General features: G+C 38.3%; 1 protein-coding gene across 1 annotated transcript; it reads left to right on the top strand.

Moving 5' to 3' along the window:
* The first annotated feature begins 2,652 nt into the window (after positions 1–2,652).
* Positions 2,653–12,719, top strand: LOC148325971 (cyclic AMP-responsive element-binding protein 3-like protein 3-A). Its single transcript, XM_088311845.1, has 10 exons — positions 2,653–2,791; positions 4,211–4,309; positions 5,733–6,000; positions 6,284–6,414; positions 7,155–7,259; positions 7,358–7,464; positions 9,894–9,962; positions 10,855–10,939; positions 11,175–11,268; positions 12,203–12,719. Exons 2-10 carry the CDS (start codon positions 4,223–4,225, stop codon positions 12,385–12,387), a joined length of 1,131 nt encoding a protein of 376 aa, XP_088167971.1. The 5' UTR covers positions 2,653–2,791; positions 4,211–4,222; the 3' UTR covers positions 12,388–12,719.
* Positions 12,720–13,325: the final 606 nt, after the last annotated feature.

The raw sequence follows: 13,325 nt of genomic DNA, 5'->3' as shown, positions 1-13,325 counted from the left end.
TTCTCTGACCAATCAATAAGAGGACTGAAATTGCTGCACTAGCAGACCTCCACCCGGCGAGGGCAGAGCAGGATATAGAAATGGTGGCGTGAAAAAGAAGTGCAGAAGCAGGGAAATATGGTACGCGATGCTGCAAAGGATGTTCTTGAGATCTTCTGGAGACCTCATTAAAAGCACAACTGAAAAACAGTATAAAAGAAAAAAAAAGTGATGTACTCATACATATTTTTTTATTTTACACCGCATTCTCAAGCAACTGTCGTATTGTGTGTGATCTTTGTTGAACTGCTGCAGTCGAACAACATTTAAGGGTGATTCCAAAAACACACATGAGATTGTGCATGTAAGCATGAGATCAATTATCTGCGTTATTCTTGGTATTGAGAGATGTGCTTGCCATGTCCTGGATATCTGCATGTACTTTGAGACACTTCACTCTACAGATAGAGCAACAATAAAGATAGGACAACCTTGTTATTATCCTTATTAACTGATAATAAGTATGTGGATGGATAAGTGGATTTTAAATTCATGCCAACATTTACGAGTGCCGGTAGACTGAATGATATTAAGCTGAAGGAGTTCATACAGTGGCCACCGGTAATGGGTTTTGCTTCATGAAATAGCAATGAAGGCCCCATTTCTTTCTTTTATTTCAAGTCATTTTGAAACAGGAGTTCTCAATTACAGATATACAGTATTGATATATATTCTATTCAGAGTCACATGAGGTGTAGAATTAATGTCACATATCAAAAACTTTGGGTCATTTTTATCCGGTCATACAATTTTACATGCCAAAAATTACACAGAAATACAAAAAAAAAATCACGTGTCTTTCAATTTTATTTGAGGATACACTAGCACATTTTGGAAGTGACAATATATAGGAATAGTAACAATATAAAAAATATGCTCTGAAAACGTGGTGCAAAGATAATTTATGTATTGAAACGTGGTGATCCATCTGTTTGTCACACTCAAATGATGATAATACATCTTTGCAAGCGCGCATGTTCCTGAACATATTATGTAATTCCTGACTTAATTGGGTGTATCCTTAATAAAAACCTGAGACAGATGGCCTTTATTACGGCAGTAAAGATAAGGAAAGAGACGTGGTGTGTTACCTCTGACTGAGAGAAGATTATAGTATACATATACAGGGAAAACAAAACTGAATGACAAAGTGAAACGTATTCATTTTGATTGGCGTGAATAAGGGAACTTTTTTTGAATATTTGGAATAGAATGTGTTTATTTGAGGCCTCAGCAGTGGTCGTCCAGTCTAAACAATGAGGAAGAAGACTTAAAGACACTCTTTAGTAAATTCAGAGATGTGTTTATGAATATGCTAAAGACGTTTAAAGACTGAGAGTTGAGTATTAAGCAATTGTGGAGCTATGACATCAAGCTATTTTTCGTCATTTTAGTTTTCCAGATATTTTCGACGTGGGTAAAATGGCACCTAATGAGCCACTTTGGCATTTGGCATCAATCATGTTTGCCTGGCGCAATTGCGAGTTACTCTATATTTATTATTCACGCAAATTTCTACCAATACAGTGTGTAGTTAGCTAGCTTGCTAGCTATGTTTACGCCCTGAAAATGCATCTTCCCTGGATGCCACAATTTACATAACTTCTACGTATTTCACGTCATTCAATGTATCGCATTATATTTGAACGCAATTCATTGTGGGTATGTGTAAAGCTAGCAAGAAAAGAATGTGCTCAAATGTCTGTCATTTAGTGTTAGCCATAGGCTGAATTATGTACGCTGCCATGTTTAATAAAAGTTCAACTTTTTTCTTTTACGATCTCTGTTATGTAGACCCACAAACTGACAACACAAAGCAATCGAGGAGTCCTTGGCGTCCCCAATGAGGAGCCACAAGAGCCTGTTAGCTTGCAAGCTAGCTGGTGGCTATTCTCACACGTCAGGGCGTGTGAAAGCCACGCTTTCTGTTGGATTTATTTCAATGCAAAATACAGTATGTACCTTGGCTCATTAAGGGCTGGGAAGGACTAAATACAGTTCCTGGCCACTTCACTAGAGAGTGGTAACTGTCTCACAGTTCTGAGGTTTGTGGTTGGAATCTTGGCATGGGCCTTACTGTGAGGAGTTTACATGTTTTTCTCATGCTCGAGGGGCTTTTCTCCAGGTATTCTGACTTCCTCCCTGAATGCCCCAAAAATGCATTAGAGTTCTGAAAGCTCTAAATTATTCATAGGGTGTGAATGAGAGGATTAACGGTTGTTTGTGGATATGTACCTTGTGATTGGCTGGTGAATTGTCTCACCAAAAGTTGCCGATGGAGTGAACATTAGTATTTACTAAATGCAGCTTTTGCATTGGATCTCACATGTGACCGCAGCCCAAGGCGCACTATCTTTTTTTATTATATTTTTATTTGACATGTTTGTGATCACAACAAAGTAATGAATGTGAAACCATAAGCGACATTTCTGACTGATCATTCTAGTCAATTTGTTGTGATTGGTTTACTGAGCTGTCCACTAAACATGGGATTGGACACTGGTCAGGTGGGACGGGGAAAGAGTGATATGGAACTTCAACTTTGTCCTCTGAATCATACTTAGACGTTCGTCTCATGCTCAAGCCACAGAGGAGTGTATTGATCCGGCCGAGTGTTTTGATTCTGCGTTCTTTCACTGATATTTCATCAGATTGTTGGATTATTAACACCAGCTACGGTTAGAGTGTGACAAACTCGCCTTCAGCTTGAGAGGAGAGCTAAACGATTTAAGTCGGGTTTTTGCGGAAAACAGTAAGTACATGTGTGACAAGTGGATTTAGCGCTATATCTCAAAACTTTTATATTATATATATATATATATATATTATTATTATTATTATTTTTTTAAACTGTGAAACATTTTGATGTCAGAAAGTTTAGTATATGTCAAATAATGGATAAAAAAAAAGTTTTAAATGAGCCCGGTAAAGTCTGTGACAATTGATTTTTATTTTAACTATACTTGAAAAAGAATGAAGGCCTCAATTATCTCATCTGTTTGTGCATTTTGAAGATTCATGTGAAAACTTAATTGATTCAGTCGGTGTAGTCACTCCATTACATTACACATTCGAATACGAAGAGATTATTCCAATAGATTACAATACTTTCATAGTTTAAAAAAAACATCATATAATATACAAGACTGTAATTGCCTTTATTATGGTTCCTTTTATAAGTACTTACTCCCCCACAAAAGTATTTTGTAACAAATGCTGTGATCTTAGCATCAGGTAAAATGAAAATATAGTTCTTAAAATTGCTACTATAAAAAAACTAAACAAAAAAAAAAACAACTATTTGCACTCTGAAATTCCATAAAAAATAAATCAATGACTTTAAGAGATTAAAAAAAATTCTAAATGTTAATAATGATAAATTCACATTTTTTTCCGGAGGAAAATTGTGTTGTTCTATTAATATAAAGTTAGCATATTATTATATTAAAGGCAAAGTGTAACACTGGAACAAAGTTATATTTTAATTTCCTTTTTATTTAAGTGGATTTAAAAAAAAAAAAACTACTTATTTTCATAATGTTATGTCTTTTAGACAGGAAAAAATGCTTTTTGATAAAATTATCTATATTTTCAGAAAAAATACACCAGCTATTAAAAAATTACTATCCATCCTTCCATTATCTGAACTGCCTCTGCTCACGAGGGTCGCGGACGAGCTGGAGCCCATCCCAGCTATCTTCGGGCAGTAGGCACGATATACCCCGAACAGGTTGCCAGCCAATCGCAGGGCACATAAAGACGAACAACCAATCACACTAGGGACAATTTAGAGTGTCCAATTAGCCTACCAAGCATGTTTTTGGAATGCAAGAGGCCACCGGAGCACCTGGACACCACATATCGCCCTTAATAATTATTATTAAAAAATAATTTATTCATGCAGGGTGTCAGCTTTATGTGTGATGTGTCACACGCTTTTAATTGTTCCAAAGCAAAGGTAGGCAGGAGTAATTAATTATGTTTGTTTTTATTGGCACACTGATCCTCAACTGTAGGTATTCACTTTTTAAAAGGATACAAGATTATTTGATAATTTGGGGTTCACTAGGAATAATGAAAAACTTGTTTTCTTTTTCCAGTGTCTAAATCATTTGCTGTTAGTTATTTATTTTAATAAATAATTACAGTTTACTATTTTCCCTCTATTCAGGTGTAAGCTGGGATGGATCTCATTGATCTACTGTACAGGACCAAAGATGAGCCCGGCAGTTGCCTCGGCAACCCACCTTGGACCATCACTATGTATGACGTAAGTACACTGGTCATTCTGCAGCGCAACCCTGAACACAAGCATCCTGTGAGGGCTCGAATAAATGCAATTGAATGAGCGTCGATTGCTTTAATTGTGTTCTCTTATGTGGCCGCGTCTCAAGTAAATGAACTGGTTTATATGCTCTTTCATCAATACTGCCAATTAAAAAATAATATAGACTCAGAGTGGTTGGACAGAACATAGGAACGTTCAACCACATCAGGTGACAAACCAGGATAAATAGAGAGCAAATCAGTCTTATACACTAGCATGTTGGATTTGGAATAGTAGCATTTGGTTTTCAGGTGAGTGATTTATTGGCGTGGCATTTGGTTCGTTTATTTAGCATAGCTTGTCATAGTTTAGAAATTGTTTAGGTCTCTGTTGCTTTCAATCACGCCCAGACCACACCCAACCCTCTCCCACCTCACATACCCAATGACACCCCATTTATTTTTATAATTATTAACATGTTTCATCTATAGGTGTAAATTGTAATAGCACCAATCACCATTAGATGGCAGATGTCGCTTATTGTGCTTCCACTGGATTTTCTCCTTCAGAAATATCATTAATACGTGGCACTTCATATGTTCAGCAAATTTAAAGGAGAGTCGAGCTAGCGAGTTTGCTTTGAGATGTAATTGCTAGGAGGAATACACCAGCATCTTAAATGTTTGGTATGGCCTCAGGTAATGCTAAAATCAGGGTCGCGTGACTTCGTGGTTACGATATCACTCAGTGAGGCTTTCAAGCAATCAAAGTACAACATAAACCGTAAGCTGAATATTAATTAAGTATCACATTCAGGGAAATCCAGGGAACCTAAACACACTTGAATGGTAATGGATAACATTCTCATAATGACATAAATTCAGTTTTGAATGGCGCAATCCGTGCTGGAAACTGAAGTTCAAGTGAGGAATATGCTGAAATTCTTTGTTGAATAAGAGTTGATCTTTCAGACATACATTTGAGCATGAAATATAAGAATATATTGTTCTGTACATTGGCTCCATAGACATGCACATATTTTTCCCGTATTTAAATGTCCTACGCGGCCCCATTTTAGCACTGATGAAAAATTGTGGCCTCCTCCATCCTTCTATGTTTCTGTAGAGTGCTATTTTTGTTATTAAAACACTACAAAAAAATGTGGTGGTTTTTTTTGTGATGTTGGAATGGATCAATTGCATTTCCATTCATTTCAATGGGAAATGATGATTTGTGATACGAGTCTGGTCACGGAAGGACTTAAACCCGTACGTCAAGGCACCGCAGTATTTGTAATAGCATGTGTTGCGTTTTCAGCAGTAGTCCACACAGAATAGAAAAAGTGCAGAAAAGCCGAGCCAAATGTCAATAAATCACTGCAAGCCATGATAAATACAGTACATTGCATATATATCGTCCTCCGCAGACACTGAGCCCGGAGGGAAAAGGTACAGAAGACTTTTTGGACTCCCTGCTGGCTGGGAGCGAGTCTTCCTCAACTCCGACCTCCCCGTTGTGGTCACCTTGCACTCCGGACAGCGACGTGTGCGACGACCCGTTGACAGACAACCTTCAACTGCTTTCATGCGTTTCATTTCCAGGCTTAGACACGCCATTGCCTCACCCCGCAAGCGTCCAACCTCCACCTCACAAGCGTGAAAGTGAAATAACGTATGATGTTTCCATTGACATGGGTAGGATTTTATTTCTAATTCACAAGTAATGTTAAATTACTGGGTTACATTTAGACTTTAGACCTTCCCTCATGCTTGCTGTAGAAAAGGGATGTGAAAGTCATTTTTGTCGCGTTATACTATTACCATAAATTTAATAAAGAAATGTCACAGTTTAACTCCTAATAGTAAGAATATCATCAATATGAATATTATCCATTTATCCTCCTAAAATTGGTTTCCTTTCACAATCACAAGCTAAATAAATATTTTGGGGCATTGTGAACTGCGTTCATGTTTACAGGCTGGGAGTCTGATGGTCTCCGGGAAAAACTGGGAATGGCATATTACCTCACATCAAATCAAAGTTCCACAACCTCATCCAGCCAGACGCTCACAGTGAAGGACCTGCTCTTATCCAATCTAGGGGAGAAAGTAAGTAAAGAAACAATTCTGTAACTTCACTGTTACTCTATTTAATTCACACAGGTAGTAATGTGTTTTTTAAATATAAGAAAACTCTCGATCAAATTATACACAGTAATGAATAATAATTCAACACATTTGGCCACATTGAATTTTGCCTCAATTCGATGGACATTGTTCTGCTCCTTTTAGTGTGCACACTTTGACCACCTGGGGGCAGCAGTAGACACAGAGACACACAACTGATGCTCTTGCAATGTCTAAAAAAATATACAGTTGTTCATTCATAGCCACCACAGAGCACTGATTTCTCAAGTGTTTGTTGGAAAATCAAAACAAAAAAAATCGACTGAACCACAACTTTACTATCGAAAATCTGGTAAATTGTGTCGCTCATATCTCAAGGCACCACTGTATAGGAACAGACAACCATTCAGTGTGAACTGAACATAAGCAGCCCACGTAGAAGTTCGATGCCATCGGTGACCCAAAACGAAAATGTAATGATTAGAATCAAATTATTCGTAAAAGGAGGGAACAGTAAATTTAGCTCCAAGAAGTCTCTCAGCCGGAAATCCAATTACAATTCCTTTATTAAGCGCCCTTTAAGGTTTTGTGCACCTATACAACATACGGCATAATTAAATAAGGAAAGTTGTTAAATCCAGCGCAGTACTAAGGTGAGCTGCCCTCTCATCACATTATCTTGAATATGATCATTTAATATCCATTCTGTCGGAACATTGCAGAAAATTCCCCAGCATCCTTTGCAAGAGCTTGTTCTTAATGAGGATGAAAAAAAACTTCTGGCAAAAGAAGGCATTAACTTGCCCAGCGAGCTGCCTCTTTCCAAGGTGAACTCGCCACACTACACACACATTTTGAGTTGCAAAACCTCAACGACAAGCTGCAACAATTCACACTTTTTTTTTTTACTGCGTTTCATCTCAAGTGTGAAGAGCGTGTTTTGAAGAAGATCCGGCGGAAAATACGCAACAAGCGCTCGGCTCAAGAGAGCCGCAAAAAGAAGAGGGAATACGTGGATAGTCTGGAAGAAAGGTATGAGATGCTCTCTCACAATTACTGGAAACTCTCACAGGCACCAAAAACTCACAAGGTCCAAACGCAATAACTTCACAAGGAACAAATAAAACCTCATAAAAACAACACACCAAAACCCTCTTTGTCTCTCACTCACACACAGACTAAAAAAATCCTCTCGCACGCGCCGAAAAAAAACCCCCCTCTCTGTCTTTGTCCATCTGTTTGTCTTCATCATTCACTCACTGAAAAAAAACTCCCACAGTGTGCATAAACCCTCCTAAAACACCCTCACACCCAACAAAAGCCTCACGTTCTTACCATAAACCTCACATAGGACCAAAAACATCTCCTATCTCTATAAAAGTCTCTCACACATTACAAAATGCACGAGAAAAGAGCACACTTAAAAAGTAAGCACATTCACCAACACCAACAAAATATCCCACACCAAAAACCTTTCATACACAGGATAAAAGCAATCTTCACACCCTGATTGTTTTGGTTTTTTTTGTCAACGCGGAACTCAAAAATTATGTCTGAAAGGAAGGTCAAAAGCAAAAACAGATTCCAGCTCCAATCATAGAACAAAGCATAAAAAAATTGATTTATAACCACACTTTGATGGACTGCATTGTTTTACGCCAACTGAGTGTGAACGTGGGCAAATGAATATGAATGGCAAACAACAACAAATAAATGTGAGACACAAAAGAAGCAGTTTCACCGTAAAAAAAAAAAAGTTGAATAATTGAGCAGCTTAGTTCATTAATAAGGCAATAAATGAAATTTCCATATTGCCTTTTTTTGTGTACAATTCTTAGACTCCCATAATAGGATCCTCAAAGCTAGAGAGAGCAATATGTATTTTAGTCTCTACCCTCATGTTTTGTAACCCCTCGTTTGGGAAAATGAATAACAAGTGTCTGCTCAAGTCAGAGCATCCGAAATGGTAAATTAAAGATGTGTAAATGCATTATGTCTCCGTGTCATGCAGTGAAGCATTGCAAATGTCATTTAGCTGCACCAGGCAACCTTTGTCACCCACTAAACTTCATCGCTGCGACCCGCCTCCCACACATTTACACGACAACTCCACCAACACCTCCACGAACATCATCAATATCGTTATATGTGTTGCATCGCTTCATATGTCGTTTGCTGCCAATCATTCACTCCACCCTTGACCTCCAACATCATTTTTGACATCTCCCCACTCAATTCTTGCTCCGCATACTGCAATCCAGGAATTGAGATGGGACAAAGCCAGTAGAGACAAAAACAACACAGCTGGATGAAATAATGTAGCGCAGCCATTAATGTTTAAAATGCTGGCTACAAAAGCGAGTACACCCCTAAGTGAAACGGTATGACAACACATTTAGAACAATATAAAGTGTGTTTTTACTTTTGTGAGATACTGGAACATTTAAAAAGTGCAAAGGATGCGAGTTGACTCACCTCAACGCACTAATCCACAACACTGTGATTTTTTTTAATTATCTTAGATTTTTAGATTTAGATTTTTTAATTCTTTTAGTTGTATTTATATTTGTATTACTTACAATCAACCGGTTCATTTTATATTACATTGTAAATTTTCTGTCCCTTCAATATACCTCAACACACATTAATTGATGTCAAAACCACTGGCAACAAAAGCGACAACACCCCTAAATGAAACTGTCCAAACTGGGTCCAACTAGGCATCTACTCCCAGGTGTCATGTGACCACCCAGTGTTACAAGATGTGAACCTTGTATGAATATTTAAAATTGCACAATATTGAACTGTTGGGCATATATTGAGCATTAAGCACCAAACAAAAAATGTCACAAAAACTCGAGTTAATGAAATAATGTTGACGTGTATTGGTAGTGGAGGACCATTTAATTGGTGGGTGTAAATAGAAAAACAAAGATACATTATGTAGTCATAATATATATTTTTCTTGCTTTGGAACTGGGTGAAATTGAAAAGTTGTAACCTTCTGTTTATTTGGGCTGAATACCAAGTCAATCAATTCCAAATCTCATGCTCAGCGACGCTAACATTAGGAGGGGGCCACGCAGGTATATATTTAAAATAAAAAAATAAAAAATCGACCAATCTATAACCATCAAATGAGAACATGATGCCCAGTCAGCATTTATTGGTATAATTTAATGAGCCACAAGCAGAGAATATCGCCAGGGTGCTGTTATCAGTCATGACTCAGCTCAGTCAGATGGTCATAATGGTGGATGACTCAGAGTGGTGAAGAGAAACAAAAGAGGCAGAAGCAGAAAGAAAGAAAGGGCTGAGGGCTGGAGTCATTGGAAGACAGAGATAACGCTCAAACAGATATTGGCAAGGGAGGAAAAAAAAGGGCAGACAATGCATTATCCGATCATGAGATTTTGGATACCCTTTCCCTTATTGTATGTCTGCCTCTTTCCCTTCGCTAGGATGTCTGCATGCAGCGCTCACAACCTCCAACTGCAGAGAAAGATCCACAGACTGGAGGAGACAAACGCGTAAGTTGAAATGTTCAGATGAACCCAATGACGTGACAGTTTTTTTTTTTTACCATAATCAACATACATAGTGGACATAAAAAGTCTAAACACCCCTTTTCAAATGCAATTTTTTTCGTGAAGTGAAAAAAAATAGACCAAGCTAAATAATTTATAGAATTTTTATATTATTATATTACTATTTATAATTATTTATAAATATTTTCAAGAGGAAAGTAAACATCATTAACTGCGATGTCGTTGCACTCACCATTCGCTATTTAAAGTGCCTCTCATAAACCCAAAATAAATTTCAGCTGCCTTAGCATTTTTTCCCAACATTTTTTAAGTCACCTCTTGGAACAAAAGTGGCAATGCCCTCTGAGCGCTTCCACAGTGTCAGGGGGATCTCATTGCTCAAAAGTATTACTCAGGCGGTGGGTAGAAAAGAATCTCTGTGAAAATATGGCACAAGAGTAGCGTGACCAAGAATGCGACGTCCCTCCAAAATTGATAAAAGAGGAGGAGAAAACTGGTCAGGGAGGCTGCCAAGAGGCCAACAGCAACATTGAAGGAGCTGCAGGAATTGCTGGCAAGTACAGGCTGTTTAATAGAGGTGACGGATATCGCCTGGCATTTTGCACTTTGTCGTCATCGGGTGGGGGTTGAAAAAAGTAACTTGCTCATTTTAAGTACGAAGCATCAACTTCGGTTTTCAAACATTGGGAGGGTGAATAAAAAGGAGCAAAATAAATACTCATAATGTACAGAAACTTGATAAATCTACGTATGAACAGAGCTGTATTTATTTACATTTTTTTTTTTACAATATTCTGGCAAGAAAAAATTTCCTTGGTAGCCTGCCGTCCAGCTGAGTAGCTTCGTCATTGTCTTGTGTGTCTTTACATAACAGTGCACTGTTGGAGCAGCTGAGCCAACTCCAAGCGCTCCTTCCTAACAGCGCCAACAAAACAACACAAAGAGGGACCTGCCTCTTGGTGAGTAACCCCACTTTCTATCATTATTACCCACATGCACTCTTGGCAATATCAAAATAATAAATTCAGCAGCCAGTGCACATGATTTGAAAGGCACTGGCCGTGGGTTGCTGTTTTGTTTGTCTGTTAGATCTTAATCAAACTAAATGTTTGAAAAGCACACGTGGCTGGATGTTGTGTCAAAGGTTTTGCATGCTTTTACTTTATAATTGCCTTTCCTCCCGATGCTCTGCAGGTTTTGCTCCTTTCCTTCTCTCTAATTATTTCCTCAAATATGAAGCCGGATTCATACAAGCGACTAAGCCAAGGAGAGTATACAGAGACTTCAGGTGTGTATTTATGAAAAAGCGCAGCTTGCGTAATTGGTACCTGGGCCTTCCACGGAGACTTAAGCCACCTCTTTATAGCACTGCGATGGCGTCACAGTTAGAAAGCACAAAAACCCAATATGACGGCACGCATCTATGCCATGATGTTTCTCAGTTCTGAATCGATATTTATCACATAACGTCACAAATATTTGAATAAAACACATCATACTCACCAGAGATGCTGAGAGTCGGCTGTAACAAGTTTTGCTTTGAGTCACCAAACAGAGGATGGATAAATGTTGCCAGCGCTCTGGAAGCATGTGAAATCTGATTGGTTACAGAAAGATTTTCAATTGAACTTTATTGAAAGAGCACTAAACAACTGCAGCTGTAAAAAATAAATAAATAAATAAATAAAGGAATAAAATAAAAGAGTAGATGCGCCTAAGATTGAAGAGAAAGAAATATATTATATCTAATTAAAATATACAAGAGCCCACCATGGGAAGTTGTCCGACAAAGCGAGAAAAAGTCGCCACTGACCAGAATGAAGGCGTCGAGATGATGCAATCTCCGCATCACGGCACGCACGATGCCACTCACGTTGGCTGTAGCAGGTCAAGTTTGAATGTAAACAAACAACTGCGGTTTTCCTTTATCCGTATACTTTAAATTACATGGGCCAGAACTATTGATTCAAAAACATAAAGTCTCAAATCCGATTGGATGATAAAAAAGGAAACCCTTTGAAATGAATAGAATAGACTGCTGAGAATATATTAACCCAATTTCATGGTACAAATTTTATGATTTCGATTGTAAATGGAGGTCAAAGCTTCATGATAGTGTTTAGGCCCGCAGAGACGGCCTGTCTGGCCCTGATTTTCTCTTCTCTACGCACTCTGACAAAAATATGACATACCTCCCTCCCCTCCATGTCTCTGTCCCTCAGTGCCGTCACGCTCCCTGCAGTCGGTCAATGAAGTGAAAGAGGTCGCTGCTACACATCCTCCCTTCTCATTCTCCAGGATCATGTTGGCCCTCAGTAGTGTAGTGGAGCAGCTTTTGAAATGTCTGCCCAAGGGGGAGCTGCCAGCATCCCAGCAGCATGATCACAGGCCAAGCAACGTCCATTAATGTCTGCGGACCCTCCAGAGGAAAGACACTGCAGAGGCTTACAGAGACAGCATGCAAATGGGCAGGAGTCTTGATTGCTTTTCAGCACGGCTTTCTCACTAAGGGTCGTTGAAGTGGTTGTCAAAGTACACAAATAACCTGTTCAAGTTGATGGAAGTCAGGTGTCGCTTTTTTTTTTTATTTTGATTTGGAACATCTGCACCATGACCTTACGGCTTAAGGACTGTGGCGATGAGAGCACGGCTTGTTTTGTGCACTATGATCCATGTCGGAGAACTTGTATTATCAACAAAAAATGTATATTGTTGGTGAAGCGTGATTTACCAGGACTTTTGTAAAAGTCCAAATAAAGCACTGTTCAATATTTTCCAAATAATTACAGTAGATTTTTTTTTTTTTTTTTAACTCTCACTTTCACTCTTTTTTTTTTTTTTTAATCTGTCCATTAAATCTGAAATCCATTGGTTCCGGGTCAATGAATTGAGGTTCCTGCCTGCCCATAAATCTAAAAAGTCTAAATGTTTATCGGCCTTTTTCTGAGAATGACTCAGTGACAAGGTCATACAGAATTTCTTAAACTGTGTTTCGCAACCTTTAATGAAATTTATCTGGCTATATATATATATATATATATATATATATGCATATATATGTATGGTATAGTAGAAAATAATAACTGTGCCACGGCACACAAGTTGAGAATTACTGTTCTAAAATATTGTGATGTAACAGTGTGGCTAATTCACTTCATATGGCCCGCAGCAAGTTTCTCCGATTCGCTTGTCAGCTCAGTTGGGTGAATAGTTGCCACTTTGAAGTGATTGCCAAATGTATTTGTGTTTGGCAACACACGGCTCTGAGCACTAATTGAGTGTAATTCAACTGATTGTTGATGAAGTGCCGCCTCCACGGGTGGCATTGCATGCAATCAATGCTTT

Source organism: Idiotropiscis lumnitzeri, chromosome 12 (genome assembly GCF_059441095.1).
Source record: "Idiotropiscis lumnitzeri isolate Australia: NSW breed Sydney's pygmy pipehorse chromosome 12, RoL_Ilum_1.0, whole genome shotgun sequence".
NCBI lineage: Eukaryota > Metazoa > Chordata > Actinopteri > Syngnathiformes > Syngnathidae > Idiotropiscis > Idiotropiscis lumnitzeri.
This window is presented reverse-complemented; position numbering and strand designations above follow the sequence as displayed.

Excerpts from the sequence above, each read along its gene's own strand:
- LOC148325971 (XM_088311845.1), top strand. The coding sequence starts at position 4,223 with ATGGATCTCATTGATCTACTGTACAGGACCAAAGATGAGCCCGGCAGT. Across the intron at positions 4,310-5,732 it reads GGACCATCACTATGTATGAC|ACACTGAGCCCGGAGGGAAA; the intron begins GTAAGTACACTG and ends CGTCCTCCGCAG. Across the intron at positions 6,001-6,283 it reads TGATGTTTCCATTGACATGG|GCTGGGAGTCTGATGGTCTC; the intron begins GTAGGATTTTAT and ends TCATGTTTACAG.